Source organism: Hakea prostrata, chromosome 3 (genome assembly GCF_041222555.1).
Source record: "Hakea prostrata isolate BN-2017 chromosome 3, UWA_Hpros_2, whole genome shotgun sequence".
Lineage (NCBI taxonomy): Eukaryota > Viridiplantae > Streptophyta > Magnoliopsida > Proteales > Proteaceae > Hakea > Hakea prostrata.
In genome coordinates this window covers 15,697,667-15,724,547 of record NC_142602.1, presented here as the reverse complement: position 1 = coordinate 15,724,547, position 26,881 = coordinate 15,697,667, and the positions used below count along the sequence as shown (strand labels likewise).

General features: G+C 38.6%; 3 protein-coding genes and 1 pseudogene across 3 annotated transcripts; 2 read left to right on the top strand and 2 right to left on the bottom strand.

Annotated features, from left to right (window-relative positions):
• Nucleotides 1-4,204: 4,204 nt before the first annotated feature.
• LOC149021157 (3-isopropylmalate dehydratase small subunit 1 pseudogene) lies at nt 4,205-5,331 on the bottom strand (annotated as a pseudogene).
• Nucleotides 5,332-7,291: 1,960 nt separating this feature from the next.
• Nucleotides 7,292-8,584, top strand: LOC149021156 (serine-type endopeptidase inhibitor). The gene is made up of 2 exons (XM_089147060.1): nt 7,292-7,369; nt 8,029-8,584. Exons 1-2 carry the CDS (start codon nt 7,315-7,317, stop codon nt 8,211-8,213), a joined length of 240 nt encoding a protein of 79 aa, XP_089003186.1. The 5' UTR covers nt 7,292-7,314; the 3' UTR covers nt 8,214-8,584.
• Nucleotides 8,585-11,620: 3,036 nt separating this feature from the next.
• On the top strand, nt 11,621-13,640 carry LOC149021155 (purine permease 3-like). The gene is made up of 2 exons (XM_089149413.1): nt 11,621-12,434; nt 13,213-13,640. The coding sequence occupies exons 1-2, from the start codon at nt 11,664-11,666 to the stop codon at nt 13,543-13,545; spliced, it is 1,104 nt and encodes a 367-aa protein (XP_089005539.1). The 5' UTR covers nt 11,621-11,663; the 3' UTR covers nt 13,546-13,640.
• A 118-nt stretch (nt 13,641-13,758) lies between these two features.
• Nucleotides 13,759-19,894, bottom strand: LOC149021154 (UDP-galactose transporter 1-like). Its single transcript, XM_089149414.1, has 5 exons — nt 19,292-19,894; nt 17,768-18,017; nt 16,256-16,463; nt 14,589-14,820; nt 13,759-14,494 (listed from the first exon to the last, which is right to left on the bottom strand). The coding sequence occupies exons 1-5, from the start codon at nt 19,400-19,402 to the stop codon at nt 14,276-14,278; spliced, it is 1,020 nt and encodes a 339-aa protein (XP_089005540.1). The 5' UTR covers nt 19,403-19,894; the 3' UTR covers nt 13,759-14,275.
• Nucleotides 19,895-26,881: the final 6,987 nt, after the last annotated feature.

Genomic DNA, 26,881 nt, shown 5'->3' with positions numbered 1-26,881 from the left:
TTTTCTTGGATCGGTTGAAAGCATAGACACCCAATCAGGTCCAAAATATTGAGTGTTCAAACCTTACTTTTGATTTGGGTGGAATTACGAGAGCTATGACAAGTCATGTGATCACTTGATTAGGGCAGAAACAAGGGCTCCAAAGGTTTTGTGATCATAATGGCTTTCTATTTTTATATTTATCCGATGAAGCTCCTTGTGTAAAGTTCAGTCTGAACTAAATAAACCCAACCAGAAATCTGGACCAGGCCGATTCTGTCACTGATGCTGTGATCGGATATAGCAAGAAAAGAAGAAAGCAAAACAGAGAAGAAGATGAGAGGATGATGGTTCTTGATATATAATATAATGGGTAATGCTTTATGTGATGTACAGTAAAAGATATTGTAAGCATGCTTGCATGCATGCATGGACATGTTTTATAGGAGAAAGAATAAAGCTCCTATTCTTTTTCTTATTATTTATTTATGTTACTATTTCATCTTTATTCTTCCTCCCTTGCTCTAATGTGTATTTGAGCTTTAAAGTAATGAGATTGGTTAGCAGGAAAAGAATTCCATATGAACCTCCCTCGTCTTCACATGGAAAAGAGTGCTTTTGTACACTACCCTACCTTACTGAACATTATATTCGACTTGAAATTCTGTCTCTCTCTTTCTCTCTGTGTCTCCAACTCCACGAGGACAGATCCTTTGAAGAGAAAGCCTGTGATTTTTATTTTGGGGAAGAAGGGTCTCTCTATTGTTTTCTAATGACATAGCATATGTTCGTTTTCTGTGTGTGTGTGTGTTCTGGGTATCTTTACATGAATGGCAAGTGAAGGAACCTCTTTAAGAGGTCACCTTGTTGGCCTGCCTTTGCTCTCTCTCTCTGTGTATCTCTCTCAGAGTGCACACGGGGCGTTTCTTAGATAAGGAATTTTCTTAAAAGATCATCTTTCTCTCATCCTTTGTCAAAGCTTCTTTAGATATATGCCTCTTAATAAGTAGTTCATCCATCCACTATTTCCTTAGCAAAAAAATCCATCCACTACTTGTAAGCTATCCTTAATGGCTTTCTAGTGTGTCGGCCTTAGCAAACTTACTAGTGCGTTCTGCTCTAGAATTAAGTGGTCGACATTCCCAATTGGTTCTGAAACCTAACACTTTTACCCTTTTTCTCTTCTGGGTTATGGTGTCAGCTTTAAAACAAGTGCACTGTGAATCCCATAAGAAAGGGAGGGCTCCTGATGTTACCTCTATATATCTTGGGAAATCTAGTCACTCCCTTCAGTTTTGGAGTAGTTGATCTTGAACCCAGCTCAACAGGAGAACCAGAAGGAAAAAAAAACTTGAACTGACAAATCTGCAATTGATCAAGTGCTGTGATTGTGAATGACTGAATAGAAAAGCCTAGCTATCAACTACCCCAGTTGTATAATTGAGTTGTCGATAGGGTTCTTAATTTGATCTCTTGGTTTCATGAGTTTAAAAGTTCTCTCTCACATTAACTACAGGGCTTTTTAGCTAGTTAAGTAGATTAGAGTATCACTTTTTAATTGGCCCACCATGTCATTTTTTTTGGGGGGTAAAAGCCCACCATGTCCATTACTACATAATATGGAACAACTTTCAGTCCATCACATGATCTCTCATAATTGGTATGAATGTGATACACCCAATATTTATATTGATTATTAGACATTCAATTTTCTTTTTGGATAAAATTTTCAATATTCAATTTGAAGGGAAGAAAATACAAGGACCTTTATTCCATTGTCTACCCACCCAATCCTTTTTCATTAGCCTGTCCATCTAAGCCTCTCCTTTGCATCTTTTGTCCGGATATCGAAGACTCTTTCCGCTTCTTTTCACCTGCCCATTCTCAAAGCCCATATGGACTCGAGCCTTGCCGCTATTGGATCCAGACGCCCTTAACCATTCGCAGGTGTTGCCAAATATCCTCCTCCATTGGTGGTTCCTCTATTGTTGATACAGTTAGGAAGCTCCTTTTTGCTGCGTGCTTCTACCATATTTCCGAAGATGGACCTCCAAATGTCGCTATCCTGAGCGATTCGGAAAGCTCTTGAGTTTCTCTTCTTGTGCATCAGTAGTTGGAGACTCAATGTTGTTGCGCATTGATAAGCCTAGTGCTCTCCCCCACCCTCCCTTGCTGTATCCTGTTTGGACTGTTTATAATATATTAGAGCAAATTGCATTGGCACCCCAAAATGGAGGCCTTAAAGCACTGACACCCCATTTTATGTTTAAAAAGCACTGATACCCCAATTCAATAAACACACTAGTCCATTCTGTTAGTGAAACTGTTAACCCACTGTTAATTTTTTTGTAATTCCAAAAATGACCTTACTAAAATCTGAAGAAAAAAATAAAATAAAATAAAAGAAAAAGAAGAAGAAGAAGAAGTGAAACGGTTGAACTCCCAATCGTCCATAAAGTTAGTTTTTTTTTTTTTTTTTGATAAATGAAAATAGATTTCTTGAATAATAAGTCAAGGGTATGATAGTCTTTGCAAAAATATGATTAACCAAGTAATAACCCTTCTAACAGAATAGGACCTATGTGTTTTTTAAACATAAAGTGGGGTGTCGTGGCTTTAAGGCCTCCATTTTGGGGTGCCAGTGCAATTTGCTCAATATATTATTATTCACCCAAAAACAAAAATTGAAGGGAGATGAAATTACTTTCAAACAAAAATCTAAAACATTTACCAAAATTCTGTTTGTTTTGGGATTTAACCCCGTGATGTGAGATAATGTGTCATTTTTGTATAGATTGGGTTTCACTTACCTTCTATCCATGAAGCCTCAAGATTTCAGTGATAATTTGGTGGTGCTTTTCATTGTTGAAGGTCTCACGTTCTCTATGACAACAGAACAGAATAATAAAAGAACTGGGATGAGAAATTTGACGTGTTCCAATATATATGGATGATTACAATTATAGGCATCATATTCTGTTTATAGCCCAAAAATCGAAGCATGTCTGACAGAAATCATCTCATTTTATTGCTACTCAAGCAAAATAAAGTGCAACAACTACACTTTGTCGTTCAAAACATAAGCCTGAAATATTTAAAGCTGGAGAACCCACATACGAACTAGAAGGACAAAGTGTAGTTAATACCAATACAAGGGTAAGACAAGGATCTCAATCCAAGGGTTTTGAAAGAAAACGGCTTGAATCCACCATCACTGCTTACACATTGATGAATCTGAGACTCTTGTTACTCCAAACCCTGCTAGCAAACAATTGATTCAACTGAATCTCAATAACTAGAAACCAAATCACAATATAAACACATATGGAAGGATAGCAAGGACGTGTAGGTACCTAAAGAAACAGAGGGTCTGGCATTCATATTCAAGCAATATGTTCATCTCCTTAACCAATTCATCCAAGAATATTGATCATCCTGATGTGCCTTCCAAGGGGGATTTACCATAATCAACCATTTTACCTTATTGCAAAATCTCTCATCATACCATCCATAACTCCTATGTTCATGATCCTAACATTCATTGATGCAAGTAAATAAGATTAATGGCTGTATAGCCATCACTGTGTATTTAAAACAAGAGAGGGAGATTGTTGCCTGGCTGCATGGTCACTGTGCTAGTCAGATCCCAACGGAACCCACACAAGCATCTACCAGGAGGTAGTGTGTTAGTTTCATTGCTCTCTGCTTGTTTTGGTGTAGGGGTCATTGCCAGACACTTTTCTTTTTACATTTGAACAATTACTTTTGGACAAGGAAAGTTGGTCAATAGCTCCAGCTTAAGATTTTACCCTCTTCTGAATTCAATTCAACTCAACTTAGCCCTCCTCCTCTGAACTAAATGGGGTTGATTATATAAACTTGATTCTTTATTCAACCCATAAAATTTAAGCCATCTTTACTCTTTTACCACATTCATTTTAATGCAACTAAAGCCATCCTTCTCTGAACTAAATGCAGTTAGTACAAGAGTCTGATTTTCTAATCAATCCATTTTGAAGCCTAACTTCTATAAATATCCTTATCTGCTTCTAACCACTCACGCCTCACTTATTCTTCGTTCTATCCTTGTGTTTAGTCTAAGGCACCTTCAACCTTAGCACTGACACCTCACATGCCCTCTTTCCCCAGACATAAAACAACAGATAATCTTGAGGAAATGACCAAGAGAGGAAAACAAGGAATAGTAAGAAGAAAACCATAAAAATCAGAACACAAAAAATAATAAATTATATCGATATTATATCAGGTCGAAGATCAAGCCCTTGTCGTTACTCCAAAAGTTTGGACATGTGGATACGGTGCCACTAATATTTCATATATAGTAGCCAGCAACTAACTACTTGAGATCTTGAGCGGTAACTTGGAGCACAGCACAAGCCTGGCGAAGCCCTAAAATCCTTCAAGCTTCAATAACAGGTCCAGCATCTTGTAGACTTCGACTTGTACTCCTTCCCAGCCGTGATTAATTAACCGGCATTCAGTGTTGACCACGTCCCTAGTTGAGCATTCGGTACACAACCTAACCTCTGATTCCAATGGATAAACCTCCCCTGGAGCGAAGCAACTGAATTCCTGAAGAAGATACTCGCGACAAAGGCGTGCCCCCATGATGACCCACATCCGAAATTGTCACCGATTATAATAATCGAGTATTTGGACTGGAACTCTCCTAGGTCCACGAAACGAACTGGGTAAGTAGAGGGAAAACCGATCATGGCGTAAGAGCCGAGCTTGCTATATTCACAGAAGTTGGAGTGGACGAAGGTGAGATACTCGGACCGGGATGATTTGATCAGTGTTGATGCAGTGGCCCACGAGGTAGCAGAGGCCGTGGAAGTTAGTGGTGTACGTTGGTCGATGTGGTGGCAGCAAGAGGGGTATTAGGAGACTTTGGAGACGAATAACTATGGATGTCCTTGACCTTGAAGAAGCTTTTCATCGAACAGGTGACGGGCATCGCCGGCTTTCGACGTAAATTAATAACAGGCCAGGAAGGGCTACATGTCTTGTGAATACAGGAATGTAGTGGTCAAGGCGAAAACTGCAGCTTCTGGACTTGTTGCCATGGCCAAAAGACTTGGAGGGAGAAGTGAGGAACATAGCAAAATATCTCCCTCTCGCTTGCGTTCCTTAACAGGACTCTTGAAGCCCAAGAGGTTCTGCCCGTCTGTTCGATGGACAAATGGTGCAGTTCATGGTGGTGAGGAGCCAAAGAAATATCGATAACAGAGTGACATTTCACAAGAGGGAAAATGTTTTGGGAAAATTACTTGAATCCGGAGATTTCAAATTTCAGGATTCACACTTATAGAAGATTTTTACCAACTTGGTTGTGTGACATTTATACACTAAAAAACGTAAATTGAAATTCATAAATTTCATCCTTAATTAATTTTATGAACATGACTCCATAAATTTGAAATACCTAAATTTTTGAGATTTCTCAAGTAACCAAAGAAGCTTTACTAATCTGAATATTAAGAGGGTGCACTTTTGCACCAAATCAAAAGCTGATATTAAAAGCTTAATTTTAAAATTTTAAAATCCTCATTAGTCTTGTACTTATTTTGCTTTCTTAGCCAATCATTTGGTACAAAAGTGCACTGCTGTGCACAGCAAAGAGATGTACGCAGGGGAGGATGTTTTCCCTCAAATCATCTGGTTGAAAAGAAGAAAAAAAATTCTTTTGATGAATAAGAGAGATTTAGCTATCTCAGGTTCAGATTTATTTTTTTTTTTAAATTTTTTATAATAAAGAGTTCAGATTTGGATCTAGCTTCATTTTACATAGGATTATAGTAGGAATTGTAGTGGTCAGAGATAGAGATGTTGATCTAGAGCAAAATCTTTATCTTTTTCAACGGTTGAGATAAAAAATCTCGACCCAAATCACGATCTGACAACTACACGATACCCTTCGGGCTGAAGAGTCGTGCGAAATTATTGTAGTGGTCAGAGATAGAGATGTTGATCTAGAGCAAAATCTTTATCTTTTTCAACGGTTGAAATAAAAAATCTCGACCCAAATCACGATCTGACAACTACACCCTTCGGGCTAAAGAGTCGTGCGAAATTATTGTAGTGGTCAGAGATAGAGATGTTGATCCAGAGCAAAATCTTTATCTTTTTCAACGGTTGAGATAAAAATTCTCGACCCAAATCACGATCTGACAACTACACCCTTCGGGCTGAAGAGTCGTGCGAAATTACTGTGAAGCAAAATCTTTGTTCTTAACCCTCCAACAAAAAAAAAAAAAAGGGCTTAGGCTACTAAGCCTTCAAAATTTTCTTAAAATCATAATAAATAAATAAAAGTCAAAGAAGTCCCAAACAAAGATTGTGGCACATTATACGTCAGTTTATAAGATCATGAGACTTGTTTAACTTTCTTTCGTCATCATCAAACCACTCACAAGAGATCGGGTGGTCCATTGTAATATCCGTAACAAAAAAAATCTATTGGTGCACCTAGATAATGGAAAGTTGGAAATTTTGATTCTTATCCAACTACTATTTCTTGAATATACATGGTTCATATGTCATTGTATAGCTAAGTATAGATTTGAACTATCTAACAATAGATCTAGCATGTTTTGTGTCCTCCTTTGTGGCGTATAAATTTCCACATTTGTGGTATGTCTCCCCCTATGTGGGTGTTGCTGTTTACTTGTTGCTGTATTTGTTACAACTTTCGTTCTAAGGGTATATAGGGCTTGACCCATCCCTTAGTCTGGATAACCCTGTCTATTGCATGTACGACAGCCTCGATCAATTTATGCTCATTGGTTCAGACCGAACCTTGTATTTTCATGCATCTATCTGTTATATTTTTTCTTTCTTTTGTGGGTCTGTGTATTTTTTTTGGTTCATGAATGAAGTGTTCTTTACCAAAAAAAAAAGAAAAACAATAGATCTGGCTTCCATGCTTATCCCATTATTATTTCTTGAATATACAGGGTACATTCATATGTCATTGTATAGGTGAGTAGATTTGATTTATCTGAAAATAGATCTGGTTTCCATTCTTCGAGATGAGTCCTATTCTTGTCCCTATCTATACCCAACTGGATAGGTGGATTCATTCAGACTCTTGATATCCGTATTCCTAACTTTGATTCAATGGCTTTATCATTCAACAATTTTAGTCCAAGTCAAATGGCACGGCCTTACATTTGCACATCCCTGTTCACATAGGGCCATCTTCTTTTACCAATCAATGAAAGATATATTTTTTTTTTCTTCTTCTAAGCTATAAATAGCAGACCCTTAAGCTTCACCTCCACTTCAGATAACAACATCAGCAAGAGATAAAGCATGGCTGCTTCTGCTGCAACAAGAGTTACAATCATGGTTCTCCTCCTCCTCTCTGGTGTGTGTATTTCTTACCTCTTCTTTTAACATCTATGCATTTAGCTGGAAATTGATCCTTATTTGAACATCATGCTTCAAAGCATCCATATATGGGTAGGTTTCTTAGATTTTTAAATGGACTGAGTGTTCAAGCTTGGCAAGCCCAAACTTAGAATGGGCTTCTGGTCCGGATATTTACAAGTATGAAGGTAGACCATGTTACAAGACCTTTCATGAAGGCTGGTTCTGCACAAAATAGACCTTCAGTTGAGTTGAGATCCTCTACCCACAAGAGCAGAGGATCGTGCTCCCTTCAAACTCATTCACCCAGCGTTTAAGGGAGGAGGGGGGCTATTTTGCACTCAGATCCTCTTCACCCAACTGCCTGTCCTCCCATCTCCCCCCCTCCCCTTCACAATTGGGCTTGCCCGTGTGCAGGCTTGTGTCATGCCCTTTGAGAATGTGGGGGCATGGGGATGCCCACCTGGGTAGAGAGAATATGGATCCATCTATTTCTGATCCACCTTGTGCTTAGAGATGAACTTCCGTTATAAATATATGGTGAGAAGCTATGAGAGGATCTGAGTCTTTGCCCTGCAAATAAAAGATCCAAACTCTTTTGGATCAGTTGTTGACTTATCTGATATTTTAACATTTTGATTTAATTTCCTGAAGCAGGGATTGTGATGATGGGAGAGAGTCGTAGAAGCATGAAAGTATGTCCACAATATTGCTTGGATGTGGATTACATGACTTGCACTTCTTCTGGTGATGAGAAGCTCTCTCCAAAATGCAACTGCTGCTTGGCTCCAAAGAATTGCACCCTTCATCTCACTGATGGAACTTCTGTTACTTGCTCTTGATGGATTCTTGAAACTGAATAAATATTTGCAATGATGTTTAAGTAATCAATAAATATTTACTTATTACAAATACAAGATTTGCTCTTGAATTTTTATATTTTTTAGTACCAAGGATTTGGATGGATTCATGAGATGATTGATTTGGATCAGAATTTTTGACAAATACAACCTCTAGCAAAGTTGTTGTTCTAAAATCTAGATCAAGATATCATTATTTTTTACATTTTCTATATCAGACATTTAGAATAGAAGGGGACCCACCTGTGAACACTGGTAAAATAGACCCTCTTTGGATATATGATGACAGATCAAGATAATGTCTCATTGTTCTATTGAAATGTATCAGAAATTTATTTGTAACTATGAAAAAACCTCCAAATCTAAGTTGCATTTATCCTTTTTTGGAAAATAGTTCTAATTCAATCTGTGACTCAAGCAATGGCAAGTCACTACATGTCATGTTTCCTTCTTCCTAAAAAAAACAGTACTTTATGATCTAGAGCTTGCTAACAGGAGATTTTTCTGGTCTAATGGGGAGAATAGTCACATTCACACAGTGGGATGGAACACCATTTGCCAACCCAAAAGATGTGGTGGCCTTAATATTAAGAATCTTGAAGCTTTCAACTATGTCTTAATAGCTAAAAAAGCTTGGGAATTGATTAATGAGAAAGATTCAATCTGGTTCAAAGTGATGAAGAAACAAATATGTAAAAAATTGCAGCTTCTTACAAGCTACTGCTCCTCAGAATTCCTCATGAGGTTGGAAATCCCTCATTAAAGTTAGAAGCATTATGATGAATGATTTATTTCATCAAGTGGGAAATGGTGAAAACATCAACCCTTGGGAGAATAAATGGATTCCTCTATCAATACCTCCCTATGAATGCTACAAAAGATGTGGCTTATTTTATTAATCATGAAACCTAAACTTGGATTGAAGATCAAGTTCATCAATGGTGGAACCCAGATCTTGTACAGAATATTCTGAGCATCCCTTTACCATTGACAAAGCAAGCTTGACAAAATCATTTGGGATCAGACAACTACCAGGGACTTCTCTGTTGCTTCAGCTTATAGGCTCTTTGTTAAAAATGAGAACTCAAATTATCATCATCTGTGGTTGAAACTATTGGCAACTTCCATTGCCTCCAAGAGTTATTTACTTCATATGGAAGAGTATTCACAATAAGCTGCCCATTCCGAAGCTACTCAAGGAGAGAGTATGTAGAATCAACGACCAATGTTCAATATGCTTATAAGAGCTACCATCTATATATTAATCATATTTTCCTGAATTGTGCTTATGCAAAACAGGTCTCGAGGTGCTTTAACATTTGTTGTGGAATCACTCTTTAGATCTGATCGAGAAAATCTCTAAATGGATTTCCTCAGACAAAAACAATCCAAAAGAAGGTCAAACTCTCACCTTACATCTATTCACTCTTTGGATCATTTGGTCCTCTTTCAACAATGTAGCACATAATAGAGCATTCAAAAAACCATCACAATTCTGGTGGCTTGCTCAATCCCTAAATGCTGAGCTTTACAAACCCTCCTCAACACAGAAAAGCACAACATTTTGTGATGATATACATTGGGTTGCTCCACATCCCCCCCCCCCCCAAAAAAAAAACCTTCATAATCTATTAAAATCAATGTAGATGGATCGGCTATAAAGAAGGGGGTATAACAAGTTTCAACCTGGTTTTGGAGGTATTGCTCATGATCATCTTGAACACTATATTTTCTAGTTTCGCCTCTCTAGGTGGAAATATAACAACTTTACAAGCAAAGGCAGCAATAATTAGAAGAGCTATGCAAGTGGCACTCTCAAACAATATCAAATAGGTGATTATAGAGGGAGACAATGCAGCCATCATTCATCTCATCAACAGCAAAGAGAAAACCCGGCCTTGGAAGATTAAGCATATGATGGAAGACATTCAAGAGATGATTTCGAAATTTGAATCCATTTTGTTCATTCACACTCTCGGAGCCTTTGTGTAGCTGATCTTCTTGCCTCTCATGCAACCACACATCAAGCTACTTTGTTTTCTTACTCCTCCCCCCCCCCCCCCAACTTTTATCATTGGTCTCTTTAATTTGATGATGTAAGTTCCTTTGAGGATTTTCTTTTAAATAAATTCATTCCTTTACCAAAAATTTTTTTTAACTTGTCGTGGATTAGGAAGCTTCTGGCCCATGAAAAAGACAATCATCAAAATAAATCATGAAGTGGGAAAAATAATTAACCCCAAGAAATTAAGTGAAAAAATATATGAAAAGAAGCTACGAATTTGACAGAATGCTAATTAGACTTCTATGCTATCTTTTCTTTCTTTTTTTCTTTTATTATTTTTTTGGTTTTGGGATAAAAAGTGTCCTATGGTGAGATTAATTAGTGCATGGACATAAGCTTTTGCTTTTGGTTTATGTGGTGATTTCGTATGGAAGTAGTGGATGACTCATTTTCCATTTTCCTTTGTTTGGTGGTGGGTTTAATGTTTGCTTTGATTGAATTGATTTTCTTTATCTTTTCTTTAGTTTTCATTTCTAATGAATTATTTCTTTCCTTACAACAAAAGACAAATGGCTACTAAGTGCTTCAACCATTAACAATTGAAAAAGGACTTAACAGGGACCTGTTTGAAGCTTTACCATATTCGACTTGGTATCTTATCACACTACTTCTTTCACAATTTCTGCTTTCATATTAACCAATAACATATTTTTCACATAAATTATTTTTCTATTTCTCCTAAAAGGTAGTGGGACATTAACCACTAACAATAATTGTCTCAAACCTGAAGAATAGTTTCCTAGTTTAGCAAGTAGATGCATTTTGGAGATTCTAGATTTTCCACTTGTATGATGTTTCCTCATTCCATCCAACACAAGAATTATGAGGGCTAAGAGAAGAGTGGAGATTCTATTTTATTAGTCTTCTAAAAGAAAAATACACTTGTCTGGGTAGAGGATCTGAATTCGATTCTAGAATAAGTTCTTATATTATTCATGACGTTATTCACAATGGTTTTCCTTATCATCGAAAGAGTAACAAATTGAAATCCACAGATGAAAAGATACACATTAAGGTATTTAGGTGGAGATAACTCCTCGAATAGATGATAAAAGCTTACAATATTTTACCTGGCTTTATGACTCTTAAACATTTTAGGGTTTCCCTATTCTGAATGTGTTTCACATTGCTTCTTTAGGATGGGAAATTTGATTTTAACTGCATGGTTATCTCGAATTCGTTCTTGGTTCTTTTTCTTTTTCATTTTCTATCTTCTGATGTGAGGTGGCCCCTTCTTGAATTTATTGCATATCTACCTTAAAGAAAGATAGTTGTAATACACCTAACCTTCTAATAATACTTATAAAACCACTCATCCCACACATTATTAATACTTGTTTTTAATTTCTGCAAAGAGAGGGAGAGATATGGAGTGTAATAATTCAGATCACCTGGATGGGCAATGCATGCATGTCCAAAACAAGGAATCAAAGATGATGAGCAAAACCTTGAAGAGAACAGTTCTCTTTCTGAACATCACTCTTTTGATCCTTGGTGAAGCTGGAGGTCCTCTGTTGATGAGGCTTTACTATCTTCATGGTGGCAACAGAATATGGTTATCAGGTTGGCTAGAAACAGGTGGTTGGCCAGCCTTGTTTGTTCCTCTCTTGATCTCATACATGTACCGGCGCCGCCGCAGTAAGGGAGGTGAACATGTAAAGCTTTTCTTCATGAAACCAGGTCTCTTTGCTGCTTGTAGCTTTCTAGGGTTACTCACTGGTTTGGTTGATTACTTCTATGCCTTTGGTGTCTCACGTCTACCTGTTTCCACCTCTGCTCTTATCTATGCAACCCAGATAGCCTTCACTGCTGTCTTCTCATTCCTATTAGTTAAGCAGAAGCTGACAGCTTATTCAATAAATTCTGTTGTTCTATTAATTATTGGAGCAGTAGTACTTGGAGTACATGCAGGAGGTGATCGTAGAGCTGGTGAATCAAACACTCAGTATTACTTGGGTTTCTTTATGATGGTTGCAGCTTCTTTGTTATATGGTTTTGTGCTACCCTTGATTGAACTAACTTACAAGAAAGCAAAGCAGACTATAACATATTCTCTAGTTATAGAGATGCAGATAGTTATGTCCATCTTTGCTACTGCTCTCTGCACCATAGGGATGATTTTGAACAATGACTTTAAGGTATCTTTCTGATCTCATCTACAATTTTATTAATGGAGTCTAGGAGTTTTCACTGTGCAAACCTTGAAATTCTTAGTGGGTTGTCACAACTTATGCATCTCACCTTCCATGGCTGCCAGAGCCACTTTTGGGAGTCTTAGATCAGCTATTCACATAATGATAGGACGGGACAGATCTCAACCTTTCATGGGTATGGAATGAAACTCAGCTCTGAGGTGTGACACCCATGTCCTATAGAGTTCGGATCGTCTCCCTAACAGGGAGCACTCTGTGTTCTCCCGTGGCTGTTGTCCAAAAATTACAGAGGGCCCACAAGATTAGGGTGATGTACGTAGTTTATTTTTAAAATGTTTTATTATTTTTTACTTATGAGTCTCATTATTTGTGGTTACAATATCGTCAAGGAGATGATCCACACTCTGTCCTATAAGGGTTTGGTTAAGATCTACCCAAAAAAATAAAAAATAAAAATAAAAAAAAACATACCCACACTCAGAACTGTCATACCCACATGCATCTCACATACCATTGGGTGTGAATCTTGTGCATGGAAAGTGGGTTCTGGAACTCATGAAGGTGAGATTTATGTGGGGTGCCACCCCTATATTGTGCACCAGACGTGGGTCCCATCCCTCATGGATGGTGGGGTCCATGGATAGAAAATCATAGACTCCTAATTGAAAGATTCCCTTAAACTGGGAAAAGTAAAGAAAAAAAAGAAAAAAGATGGATACATGCCTTCCAAGAGGAATCTTCTAATTTGTGATGAGTTTTGTAGGTAATTCCAAGAGAGGCAAGAGAATATGACTTACACCAAGGAATTTACTTCACCGTGCTAGTAGTTACCGCAATTGTTTGGCAATGCTTCTACTTGGGAGCAGTTGGAGTGATCTTTTATGGCTCTTCATTACTTACAGGCATTATAATTGCATCTCTACTTCCAGTGACAGAGCTCTTAGCTGTGGTTTTGTATCATGAAAAGTTCACAGTTGAAAAGGGAATTTCCCTTGCTCTGTGTCTTTGGGGTTTCACTTCCTACTTTTATGGTGAGCATAGGCAAAGCAAGAAAATAGATGCAGAAATAACGGAGGAGTCTTATGATATTATATAGAAATTCAACCAGAACAATGATATATGTTTGTTCTCCAATCTCCAGTACATTCTGTTTTCAAGGAAGTCTTACATGATTATTTTGGCTTACGATTCAGATTTTCAAAACCATGAAGGTGAGCTATAAGTTAGAATTCACTGGCCTGTGATGACCAAACCAGCACATCTGGGCAATCAGATTCACTGGAAATAATCATTACTTGCAAATCAACCATGAGTCTCAAACACAAAGAAACAGCAACTGTCGTGATACTTAGACTTCAAAGAGTACACATAGATGCCTGAGTTAATCAGCTGACAGTCTCTTAACCATCAGGCAAAACATTTTGTTGATACATGATCACATAATTAACTCAAAAGTCTGCTAGAAGAATACCACAAAAATCTTATAAAAGAATAGCACTAGTACATGATTCGTACATGATTTAGAAGCCTTGACGGGGGGTCGAACCTTCCATCCGTCGAAAATAATGGCTAAGGTTCTCATATCCTAGTTTATCAGAATCCTGAAGATTATGAATTTACCTATGGAATTACAGGGCATGTTCATAAATATATCGTGATGATTTTATCTAAAGCTTTATCGACTGGAGTTCTAGGCTGTTCATGCTTTGCGTAAATAGAAGGCAACGCACAATCTAATGCAAGTTTTACATAATGAAAAAGGTCACCTTTCTTTTTTCCCTTCTCAACCATTTACCAACTAGAAGCATTGCCTCAAATGCCTCCAACTAAACTCTATCTAATTTCTCATTTACAAGAGGAGCCATCTCCATCCGATTCCTAGGAGTACGGGGCGATCTTGGCATTCCTTGTGACTGTTGGGAAAGATTATTCCTCACATACCCATAGAATGTGCAACCAAGGAGTGTCACTGAACACCCCACAGCATTCAAAGCTGGGATTGGATTATGAAATATCAACCAGGAGATTATAACAGCCACTGCAACCTGAAAACACATAAAAACAGGGAATCGTAAACAATCATGGATGATTGAATAGAAAAGAAAGCCACAGGATCTGATCCATCATATTTCGCCTTACCTTGAGATTTCCAGCAACATTGAAAGTGACAGCAGTTGTAGAATGAATCACATAGAAGATCGAAAAGTTCAAACAGAAGGCCAATACTCCTGAGCTAAATATCATGAAAAGGGATGAACCAACAGACTCATGCGTATAAAACCAATTCATGACCCCAGAACCTTCAAGTAGTAGTGCTGGTAGTGCCAAGATCATAGTTGCAAAAGGCGCCATATAGTACACGGTGTTGATGCTGAATGAAGCAGAGCAAAAGATTTAGACATAAGGCGTAAGTTCAACAAAAAACTATAGTATTATTTAAGAGCACTTAAGAATCTAACCTAGATCAAAATCTGACGAGTTACGACATATATCATGATAGGATTTTAAATCCACCAGAGGAGTACATGTATATACCAATCTCAATCAAGAACATATTTTCTACAAAGAGAAAACTAATAAATCAAGAACGTTTCTGTCCAATCCCTACCAATGAAAAGAGATAACTCAGATTACCTACCAAGCATGCAATTGTATTTATATGCATTCCACTACTATTACTTTTTCTTTTTCTTTTTCTTTTTTTCCTGGGCAAAAGCACTACTTAATTTTTATATTAGTCTATAAAGAGGCTGCATCAAGAGAAATTAACTAAAGCAGAAGTGAAACAAAAATAGGATATTAACAAACACGAAGAAAAAATGTTGTACGGAACAGAGTCTGTTTTTCGACAATCCTTTTCTCCATGTGTATCGTCAGTTTTGCATTATGCATGTCTGACTGCTTGATTCACAACAATATATGCCACAACCAGAAACAAGAATTTTGAAAAGTAAGCAGCATTTGTTCCTTACAGGGTCCACTGATTCCCATACATGGCATATGCAAATACAACTAGGAGACCATATAATGCTCCAATCAATAAATCCGTCCACTCTTTAAGCTGATATCAACTTTTCTGTTGGTCCAAAAATATAAACGCTGTGAAAGTTCAGAACTCCACAATTAGTTCAATTAAATGTCCAACACTGCAAAAGGACATTAAATATATAGTGCCCCACCCTCTAACAGAGGGCAAAAGCTTTGCCAACAGGACCAGTCTTAATCAGACCAAGTCAGACTATTAAACTACGACACTGTTGTATAAAAAATCATTAGCCTGGATCAACCCACCAAACCATTCCACTGCTTTGCTGCAGAGCACTGTAGGGGACGAAGAAGGCATGCAACTAGAGGATAGAAAAACAAATTATTCTAGATATCATATACAAGAGTTAAAATCCCTAGTAAATTCTTTGAACTTCTGCAGTCTACTAGTATCATCCCCAGCAGAAGCATGATCTCTATGATTTTGATACATGGTTTCAAGGATATTATTAAATGTATAATAGACAAAAGATTAGGGAGCAACCCAGAAATTTTAAGCGAGATACTACTAAAAAGTAAATTGTAGTAGTCAAATACAACAATGCAAAGTGAATTACTTTTACTTCAGCCAACATGAAGTAGTGTAGGTGATAATGGAGAAAATGAACACAATAATAATAGCAACAATAATAACAAAAACAATAACAACAACAATAGTTTGCCTATTTATGTGACAGAAGCAATGGGACAGGTTTGAAGTAGGAAGAATAGATGTGGCCAAAAAATAAAGAGATAAAAGACCAAAAGAATAAATAGAGTACCTGTCAAACTTGTACCCATGAAGTAGAGACTCTGCAAGTATAGTCTTTGTGGATGTAGCAAGACAACCAAATAATGCAGCACAAAATCCAAATATGTTGAAACTAACCTCAGTAACTGAGGTGAGAAGAATTCCTCCGACAATGGGTACCAAAGAAGCCCAAATTCGTCGGTCAAAGTATTTCCTCCAAACCAACCACTGCAGAACAACTGTATTAAAAGCATAATCAGAACTCCATTTTATTTTATCTATGGGAGAGGGTGGGGATGGAAATCTAATTGATACCAGGAGTGGTGTTGTTTAGCTCAGCACCAAAAAGATTTTCTTTCGAACTAGTGAGTTGCAGTCGAGCAAAAGTCACACGGCTGCCCTACGAAAACTATTACCAAAAGAAGGTTGGACAAGAGGACTAGGGATGAGTTCAATGCCTCAGTAACAGAGAATCAGTACCTCCTATAGGGAAGGAATATGATAATGATGATTCTATGCCTCGTTATGTCGATTTGTTGTCACGAGGGCACAGATACTCCAACTTCAGTCCTAATCTGGTTCTGGATATAATTAGGAAGATCTGCATATATTCACATACTGACAATGTACACACCAAATGGTGATGGATTCGCTAGTGATGATGATTGAAGTGATCCACCTGCAGTTTGGGGTCCAGGAGGAAGGGGGAGAGTATAGAACATCATGACCATTAATAAGCCGATCCAGTTCACAAGAGAGACTCGGTTTGACAACGCTACACATGATGCCAACCACAATGCATGTATCCATTGTAGAGATACTCAGGAGGTCAGCCTCATCAGTTTAGACCAGATGAGAGGAGAGCAGACAAAAGAGCATGTCTGACACTCTTGAGGTCTGTGCCTTTAGTGAATTCCGAATATGGTGGGTATCAGCAATGGCACACATTCCATTGCCCATGATAGCGTCAGTTTTGATTATGGTTGGTACAATGGGTAAGGTAGATATGGCTCCTTCCGAGGGCCACGCAATGTTGGTCCATCTTTTGTGGAAAGCATCGTGCAATACGGCCATACCTAATCCCAACCACCAAAATATGCCCTCTAAACCACACAGTTGGAGTGGCCTGAGTGATCCATACCCTAAGGTGGGTTGTCTTGCAGGTGTTGATGAGTCCACCTATAGGGCTGTTGTGGTGGACTCCAAGAGATTCGTCAGATGGAGGATGATACAGCTGCCATATGTCACTGAGTCCACGTACTGCTTCTGGCAGTCTGAAGGGCAGAATAAAAGTATTTGGGATCGAGTCTACGCACATAGACCAAGAGCTGCAAACTTGTATTATTGAGTCTACTGACAGTGTAACAGAGAATTTTTTTCCTTTTGGGTAATTTATAAATCAGAAATGGTAGACACTAATAGTAAGTAAAACTGATAGAAGTAAACACAGTCAGAAATGGTTGACACATTAATAACAAGCTCACAACAACAAGAAAATGCTACACTAAGGTTAACAGTGATACAAATAGAATCTCATACTAACCTGTTGTTGCAGGAGTGAATGATTTTATAGTTTGCATAAAAGAAACCGGAATATATCGTAAGCTCACGTTCCCCAGTACGATGTTGATACAGAATACACATGACATAGGGAATATCCTTCTCCAACGGTCTTCAGGATTAACTTCTATCAGTGGCTTCACCTTCAGTAACTTGATTACTACAAATGCTCCAACAGCTGAGCAGATGAAGTGAATACAGGAAACTGACAGTGGATACTTAAAGTCCAATTTCTGTACACAGAAAATGCATAAGGTTCTGCATACGCTAGAATTACAAACATCTACACTTAAGTTAAAAAGAAAAGTTGAGGATTAAAGATCCAGATAAGAGAGAAGTGACACAATAGGCATGTCATGGTGAATAAATTTTCTTTGGTATTTGTACCCACTGGACACTCCTTACAGATCTTCATGGTGATTGAGCAGATTTCCCACTCAATTACATTACAGAAAATTCTCAATATTCCTCGAAAAAATATCTTTATGTCATAAAAAATGATCCAAGATATCAAATCCTGAAGGTAATTGCCTATGTATTCGATGGATCAACAATGCTAGAACGTAATTAAGGAACAAAATAATTCCAAGTACCGCCAGCATTGCCCAGCAATTTAAAGACGCTGTGGAGAAAACCGAATGCTCTATCCTAGAGTCCTTTTATTTTTATCAGATTTAATTTTTAAACTTGAAAAACATAGCTGGGGACCACCCCCATTCAGATTCTACCACTTGCAAATCGAATGGAGTAGAGTTAACAGCTCAAGAAATCTACAAATGAGGAGCATAAAACAGAGATAGAGTGTTACAAAAGAAGCTTAGAAACTTCCTCTCTAGCCTGTGCTCATTAACTTGATCAAGTTTTGTATTCCTTCAGATAGGTCGCAAAATAGTTTGGATCTCCTAATGTTGCATGAGGTCAGATCCATCGATTAAAAATTTTAACCAGTCACCTTAATAACCTATAGGACAGTTATTAGTTCGCTAAGGTCTTAAAACAATACCATACTGTAGCCCAAAATTCTTGAGACAATAAAATCCAGACACATGAAACAGAAACCAGGAACTGCAAAGTAGCTTTATGATATTTTCTTTTTTTCTTTTTTTGTGGTGGATATGATATATTGTTGAGGTAGAAGCAGCTGGCATTAATTTCAGATGTCTAGACCCGCAACATGTAATTAAATCTGATAATCTGTCAAATTACGTTCATTTCTTTATTCCAAGATAGTAAATTAATTTTCCTACCAAACAGAAGTCAATTGATCTATTCAAATTCCAGAGAACAATAATATACAGATAAACAAATAAGCAGCAGAAAAGGAGAAAGTCTGATCCAGGATTTTCCGATAGATAAAACCATCTGAAAAGATATTCAATTCAACCATCAAGCAATAAAAAACTAAAATCTACCCACGCTACATCAACTAATAAAACGGAAACGCATAAAGTAGTCATTTCAATAAAGCTACAAATAGTAAGCCTCATCTTAGAATACAGACAAATACCTCAAAGATCCATTTGTTCATGATAATCACCGTAACATTGAACCCCCACCATTGAACGATGGCAAGCAGAGGCCGAATCACGCTCCACTGACACAACCGACTCTCCTCCATGGTAGATCTCTAAGAAGAACCCAAAATTCAAAAACAGAAAACGAAAACAAATGACAGCAGAACAATGCTAGGAAGAAGGGGCGAGGAAGAACTGAAGCCACATAAATGCAGCTCAGAATGACCAGGGAAGATTAAATTGAAGATAATGGGGGAAAAAAACAATTGAGAGGTCTACATAAGAGACAATGCTGGTTTCCGAGGAGCAAGGGACAACTCTAATTTAGATTTGAGAGAGATTTGAGAGAGAGAGCACAAGAAAAAACATTGAGAAGAGATTGAAGAGGGAGGAGAAAAGGAGAGTAAGGTGAATTTTAATTCACGAACAGTAAATACGTTTCATAATCAAAATCGAAACGTCTTTTGTTTCTTCCACATCACTCCACATCAATCACACACACGGTATAGAAATGATTGAATTCCGGAATATCAAGCGGCTTGGTAAACGGAAAGCTCAGGTTCCTCACCACCAGAACTGTTTGAAACGTCATTTGTTTCTTTCCGATTTCTACTGCTCAGCTTTCTGAACCGTCTTAAATTGTGTCGGGTTTCGATTTGGTTCTATCTTCAAAGGTGCGACCCGGTTGAGTTACCGTAGGTAGCTCTCTCTCTCTCTTTCTTTTTTCTTTCTTTTTTTCTTTTTTTTCTTCTCTTCTTCTTTAGTTGTTAAAGAATACACAATTAAAGAATACAGACACTTCAAAAGTATACCAAGTTGGCATCAGGTTAATCAGTTAAAGGAATTGATTGGTCATTGGGTTGATTGGGAATGACCAATGAGCACCTCCTCTTAGTGAAAAAGTCGTGGGTCCAACCCTCGTTGATGGTGCATGTAATATCTCCATTACTTATTTATATAAAATACCCTTGTACCACACACACACACACACACACAAAAATGACGGAATAAGAATGAATTCATGGAGGATGAAATTCGAAATTTTATTTTACTGGAGAAAACATTATAAAGTCGCAAGAGATTAAAAGCAATATAAGAATCATGAAATTATCTTACTAGGACTTAACGGAATTTGCTAACAATATGTACTATTTTGCAAATATAAAAAATATTTTGGGTGTTTGTTGCCAATTATTTTGGGTTGTCCCTGAAATTTTTCATTTTTTTTAAGAATAAAAATTCAATCATTCATGTCAAAAGATAGAGCTCTATGATTAAAAACATTAGTTATGTGGCTACATGTAGGTATCCCACAAAGAGAGGAAAGGAAGTCAAATACTCTACTCACAAAGATAGAAAGCAATGATATATTTGTATCCTTTCACCACATATACAGAACGGGACCCAATTCTAGTCAAACTGTAATCCATCTTATCCGTGTTAATTAATAGGTACTCCTTCTTGAATGTATCATAGAAGAGTATGAAAATAATGCAATAGAATAGAAGATCCATGCTTAGGGGGAAGAAGGGGTTCTTAGGGATTGACCAAGTTGGTTAAGTCTCTAGTTGAAAAGGAACATCATTTGTTTAGCCGCGGGGCCTGAATCTTCTTGAACTATCTGCATTCTAATAAAATTTAGAGTTTTTACACAGCCCTCACTATTACTAGGGTAGAACTTGTAATTACCCACTATCTTGCTTTAAATTACATGGCACTCACTTTCAAAATTACAAGTTATTCGCATTTAAGATTTTTTTATTAAGTGATGGGCAAAATGTCCTTATTCTCATTTAAAATACAAATACCCAAATGTCCTTTGGACAGTAAAAGGATATTATTTTACTCTCAATTTGACTCAGCAAATGACTTAAATGCCCTTACCCATTTAACTCATTCAAATTTTGAAATAGCAATTATCAAAATGCCCTTAGACAGTAAAATTACAATATTGCCCAACCTAACTCAACATCTCCCTCTCCACCAGCCAACTCACAGTGAATCTCTCTCACCTTCGCCCGCAATCATCCTCCCTTTGCTGACGATCACCGCCCCCACCTAACCCCTTTGTCGGAAAAGGGTAGAAAGCCATTGTCTTTCACGATTGGGTCTAGATTGGGTCTCTCAAACTAGAGGGCAGTTTAATGTGCAAAATCCTTTTAACTTGATAGCATGTCAGCCCATCAAATATGGGTTTGTTCAAGAAACGTGACGTTATATCAAGTCTTTTAGCTTTTATCTTTCTGAGTTGAGTTAAGAAGTCTACTAGGCTACATATGAGTTTGATTTCAATGCTACGCAATAACTGCACAGCACTGTGCTGCAAATGGTCGAGATCAAAATCTTGGTCAGCAATTTCCGATTACATATGCGATAGCAAAATCGTGAGCAGAGAATTCTCCTCCTCTCTTGAGTTGTAGTAGACGCCTGCAGAATAGGCCTGGATGTCCGAGTAGGAAACTAAACGTCTCATAGAGATGGTCTAAACATTTCCATTGCATCACCTTCAGTAACCACATGCACATTAACCAAATCTACAACCCACAAGAGCTGGGCTGTAGCTCAACCATCAACAATTTAAAAATCTAAGGACCCATATGTAAATTAGCCAAATCTGCAACCCACATGAGCGCAAGTAGCTCAATTATTAACAACTGAAAAATCAAAAATCCCATAAGATTGTATTTTTAAAAGACTAACTTCCAGACTCATATTTGGCAAATACAAATTCATCTTCTGAATTTGTTTTGCAACATCAATTTTTTCAGGTAAACTTAAATCAATTAAACCGTGAACAAATTTGTCTTCAATCTGATACAGAATGCAGCTGCTGGTGCCAAGAAAATTTGAATGAATCTTAATTTATCTTAGAGGCCAAAGTTAAGAAAATGCAGTAGCAGAACACGGATCAAAATGTAAGAAAAATATAGTAGTATACACATACCAAATGTCTGGGTGCCCTGAAGAAAATAACTAGGTGCAAACAATCTTACACTAATTTGGGAAAATGTCTTGATTTCTAAACACACCCCCATTTCCAAAGAGTTCAGTAATATACAAACTAGAGGGACGAAGAATCACCTGAACAATCCACCAGTCAAATTTGACTCTCAGGGAACTTCCCAATCTTTTACCACAGTACAGGATTATTGGGAGTGGGGAGGGGGTTGGTTTCAGATTTAGTCCTCCACAGATTTATGTTACAAGGTGGGAATACAAGCCACTGAACCAGCACTTGGGAAACCTTCTGTCCAGCACGCAACAAGGTACGCTGGCGTATAATAGCAACTGGAGTAGGTAAGTTGGTCGGCAGAGTCATTGATGGTTGAGAAGAAAGCTGAGCAGGGTCACCGATGAACTGTTTAAGTTGTGAAATATGAAATACAGGATGCAACTTTGAAGTAGCTGGAAGAGCAAGCCGATAAGCCACTTTTCCAACACGAGCGGGACGAAAAGGCCCAAAAATTCTGGAGCCGATGGGGCGGCAAGAGAGAGTGGATAAGGATGCAATCACAAAACCCGGAACCCACAAACAGGCACGGAGTTTCACGAGGGAGAACAAAGACGGAGGTGAGAAAGAAGACAGAGAGAACTCGGCAACGGCTCAAGAAGTGGAACAATATATCGCGCAAAATTGGTGGAGGCCGGCCAACAAAGCCCAAACGGAGTAGTGAGGAAGAAAGGGTATAACCAATACAGCAAGAAGAAAACGGAACCAATGGTGGGTTCACAGCGACAAAAGGGAGAAGACGGAAGAGAGCACTGAGAGACGAGGGTGAAAGAGAACGATGAAAGCAGGCCGAAACGAAAAACTCCCAAAAAAGAGGAAACAGAGTCAGGGGACAATCGAACGAGGCATGCCATGGAGTGAATAACGGAGTAAAGTGATCAGCCACCGAGCACAGTATAGTGAGATGGAAGAGCACGAAATGGGCAAATTTGGTAAGACGATCTACCACTACCAGATTGTATCTACCAGAGATGAAGGCAAGAATGAAACCAAGACAAATCTCAGCGGGAAGTGGTAAAGGTTGAAGAAGTCCGAGAGGTGGGGAAGTTGTGTTTACTTGTTGACAAACCCACAACTAGAGACAAAATTTGATGGGCCATCCCCAAAACAAAGGCAGCAACAAGGTACGAAAAACAGGTCGCGGGAGTGGTAGAAACCGAGAAGCGACACTCAAGGAAGAGTCTGGAAACCAATCGATTGTGGAAAAAATAGTCCACACGAGGGTAATGGGGCAACCGGGGTATGAATGGGTGTAATGGAAGCGAGATGAAAATGAACGAGCTCATCCAAAAAATCCAACCGGGAACAGAGACAAGAAAGGATGAAGATTGAGATACAGAGAGTGCACTGGAGAGTTTCCGGGGTTATATTCAATATCAAACACATACCAACAATTGGTAACAGAAACCGTCGGGAGTTTGAATGACTCGTTGAGATAACTCCTAAACTCTTGTGATCTCGTATAAATCACAAACTGAACAAATAGCGCCACTTAGCACCGATTGAGTAATGGCATACATTTCACGAGCATAAGCGAAGACTGTAACCTGGAAGACATTTTCATCGAAGAAAGCCACAGGATGGCGATTGAGCTAACACAAGACCTATTCCACGACCCGAGGCATCGGTCTCAAGAGTAAATGGCAAGTCAAAGTTTGGTAACGCTAAAATTGGAGCTTGAGTCAACATCTTTTGTAACATCTCAAAGGACGTGGCGGAAGTCAATGAAAGGTTCCATGTTTAAGCAAGTCGAAAGTGAAGCAGCCAACTTAGCATAGCCTTTGACAAATCTCCGTAATAACCTGTTAGACCCAAAAACCACGCACCTCTTTAATACTAGTTGGAGTAGGCCAAGAAAGTAGCTGCACCTTGGACGGATCCACGCCAAGCCATGGGCTGAAATGATATGGCCAAGGTAATCAATTTGTTGCGACCAAAAGCACATTTGGACCGTTTTGCAAATAGTTTATGGGCCAAGAGAGTATTGAGGACAGTCCTTAGATGGAGTAAATGGGTGAACTGGACTATATATGAGCAAATCATCAAAGAATATCAAGACAAACCGACGCAAGAATGGCTGAAAACCGAGTTCATCATTGCTTGGAATGTAGCAGGGCATTTGTTAATCCAAAAGGCATGACCAAGAACTCAAAATGCCCCTCATGAGTACGAAATGCGTTTTGTACATCTTCAAGTCGCACTCTAATTTGATGGTAGCCCGACCGTAAATCCAACTTAGAAAAATATGTAGCACCATGTAACTCATCAAATAATTCCTCTACAGTAGGTATGGGAAACGCTTTAATAGTAATTGCATTCAATGCCCTATAATCCACACAAAAACGCAAGTTCCATCTTTTTTAACTAATAAACTGGAGAGGAAAATGGACTGGTGTGGGCCGATTAATCCTAATGCCAACATATCAGCTACTTGCCGTTCCAACTCATTCTTTTGAAAATAAGGATACCGATAAGGACGGACATTCACCGGTTCACTGCCCTCCTTAAGATGTATCGATGATCCTGTTCTCGGTGAGGAGGTAACTCTTTGGGCTCATCAAACACCATTAAAAACTCATTCAATAGTTCCTTTAGGCCTGGGCCCATATCCACTTGTATTTCAGATTCTGCTTGGTCCAACTCAAGTAAAAATAATGTTGAATGCATATGGGCCTGAACAAGTTTCTTAAGCCCATGGAGTTGTAATTGAGTGGGGCAAGGGATGACTCTCCGTAAACAAATTCTATGGGCCCCATCTTGGAACTCTAGTGAAGGTGTACGATGGTCCAAAAGAACTGGTCCTATATTGGCCAACCAATGAACCCCAAGAATCAAATCAGCCCCGCAAGGGAGAACATAAGCACTAACCACGGTGGAATAATCTTGAATTGAAAGAGGTATTTTTGGTATTTTACCTTCACACGAGCTTATTACCATCTCCTACTAACACGGTAATATTTGGTGCAGCGAGCCAAGTCCAACTGTTTCACGGCACCGACTGAATAAAATTATGCGATCGCCATTATCAATCAACACCGCATAGGACGTCCGGCAATAATTCCAGAAATCGCAATGTAGAAGGAGTGGATATACCAGCCATGGAATGATACGACAACTCCGTAGTGAATCCGTCGCCATCTCATTCACTAGTTCACCTTGTTAGATCGGCTTGTTCCTCTTCCCCTCTTGAATCCCGATCATACTCAAGCAAAAGCAATTGTCTAGATTTACAACGATGGCCAGGAACAAATCGTTCGTCGCAATTGTAACACAGACCTTTTTCAGCCTTTCTGCATCTCGGCAGGGGAAAGTTTCTTAATCGGTAATGAATTTGGTGATGGTCCTAGAAGCGGGCTTTTGTTTGACAATAGTGCTGGTGGAGTAGGCAGAGAGGCGGTTGAGATGAAACCGGTATAGCACGAATAAAAGGTCTCTTTTGATCAATAAATTTTGCTTCGTGAAGTCGCGCCCACAGATCTATCGGTCTAAAAGCCATGACATCGTTTTTATATCCGGTCGTAATCCCGAGACAAAACAACTAACCAAAAACTCGGTGGAAGGTTTGTTGTTCGGTTAGAAGCGATTCGAATTGACTCGATATGCAGTGGACCGTAGTGGTTTGCGTAAGCTTAGAGAGGAAAGCTTGTGGATCTTGAACTCATTCGGTCCGAATCTACGCTCCAAAGCCTTCGTGAAAACCTCCCATGAGGTGAGTTGCTTGGATCTATACATCCCCGGTACCATGATAATGCCTGTCCATCCATATGAAACGAGGTTATCATCATCCTCGTTCCTCCGTCGTTCCGTGAAACTCAAAGAATCTTTCTGCCTTAAAGATCCAACCTAATGGATCATATCCATCAAATCGTGGAAAATCCAATTTAACAGATCGAGTTTGAATAGGATTAATCACGATTTGCAGCTGCGGTAAACGCCATTGTAGAAGAACAGCAGTCGCCCCGGGACCGGGAGGTGGAAGGCCGATCTAAGCGACCGTCCAAGCGTTAATTTGGATACTACAGCCGTCAAAGTCTCTTTCGATCACCGATCAAACCTTGCAAATCATCCACCCTCTCCGTGCGCAGAAGCAACTCCAAGAACCTTGATAGCCTCTTCTAGTTGTTGAATCTGTTCCATCCGCCATGAGATCCGGAGTCGGACCAAAAATGATAGACACTGGAGCGAAATCAGTAAATCTGAGAAAGAAGAAGATGAAGAGAGAGAAGAACTGAGCAAATTAGAGATAAGAGAGGCAAGTTTGGAAAAGTAATTCTTATTTCTATATTCAACAGGTGTATTCTATTTATAGGTACATGAATTGAAAAGGTAACTACAGGAAGTCATGAAAACTAACTACACCACAGTCAAAGCTACCACCACCCTACACGAATCGATAATCTCAAAGGTAGTCTTCCTTCCTTGAAGACTGCGTAGTGTCTCGGGTTTTCTCTTTAGCTTTTGTCATATTTGAAGGTGGCACTTTAGGTGGGACCGTATCGAAAAAAAAAAAAAAACAGGGGGGGGGGAAAGGGAAGGGGAAAACCATGGGGGGGGGTGGTTGGTTTTTAAAAAA

Bases quoted from the DNA above. Each gene is read 5' to 3' on its own strand.
- LOC149021156 (XM_089147060.1), top strand. From the start codon at position 7,315: ATGGCTGCTTCTGCTGCAACAAGAGTTACAATCATGGTTCTCCTCCTC. The intron at 7,370-8,028 runs GTGTGTGTATTT...TTCCTGAAGCAG, and splicing joins GGTTCTCCTCCTCCTCTCTG to GGATTGTGATGATGGGAGAG.
- LOC149021155 (XM_089149413.1), top strand. From the start codon at position 11,664: ATGGAGTGTAATAATTCAGATCACCTGGATGGGCAATGCATGCATGTC. The intron at 12,435-13,212 runs GTATCTTTCTGA...TGAGTTTTGTAG, and splicing joins TTTTGAACAATGACTTTAAG to GTAATTCCAAGAGAGGCAAG.
- LOC149021154 (XM_089149414.1), bottom strand. From the start codon at position 19,402: ATGGAGGAGAGTCGGTTGTGTCAGTGGAGCGTGATTCGGCCTCTGCTT. The intron at 16,464-17,767 runs GTTAGTATGAGA...CTTTTAATACAG, and splicing joins ATTCACTCCTGCAACAACAG to TTGTTCTGCAGTGGTTGGTT. The intron at 14,495-14,588 runs GTAAGGCGAAAT...ATGTGTTTTCAG, and splicing joins ATGTTGCTGGAAATCTCAAG to GTTGCAGTGGCTGTTATAAT.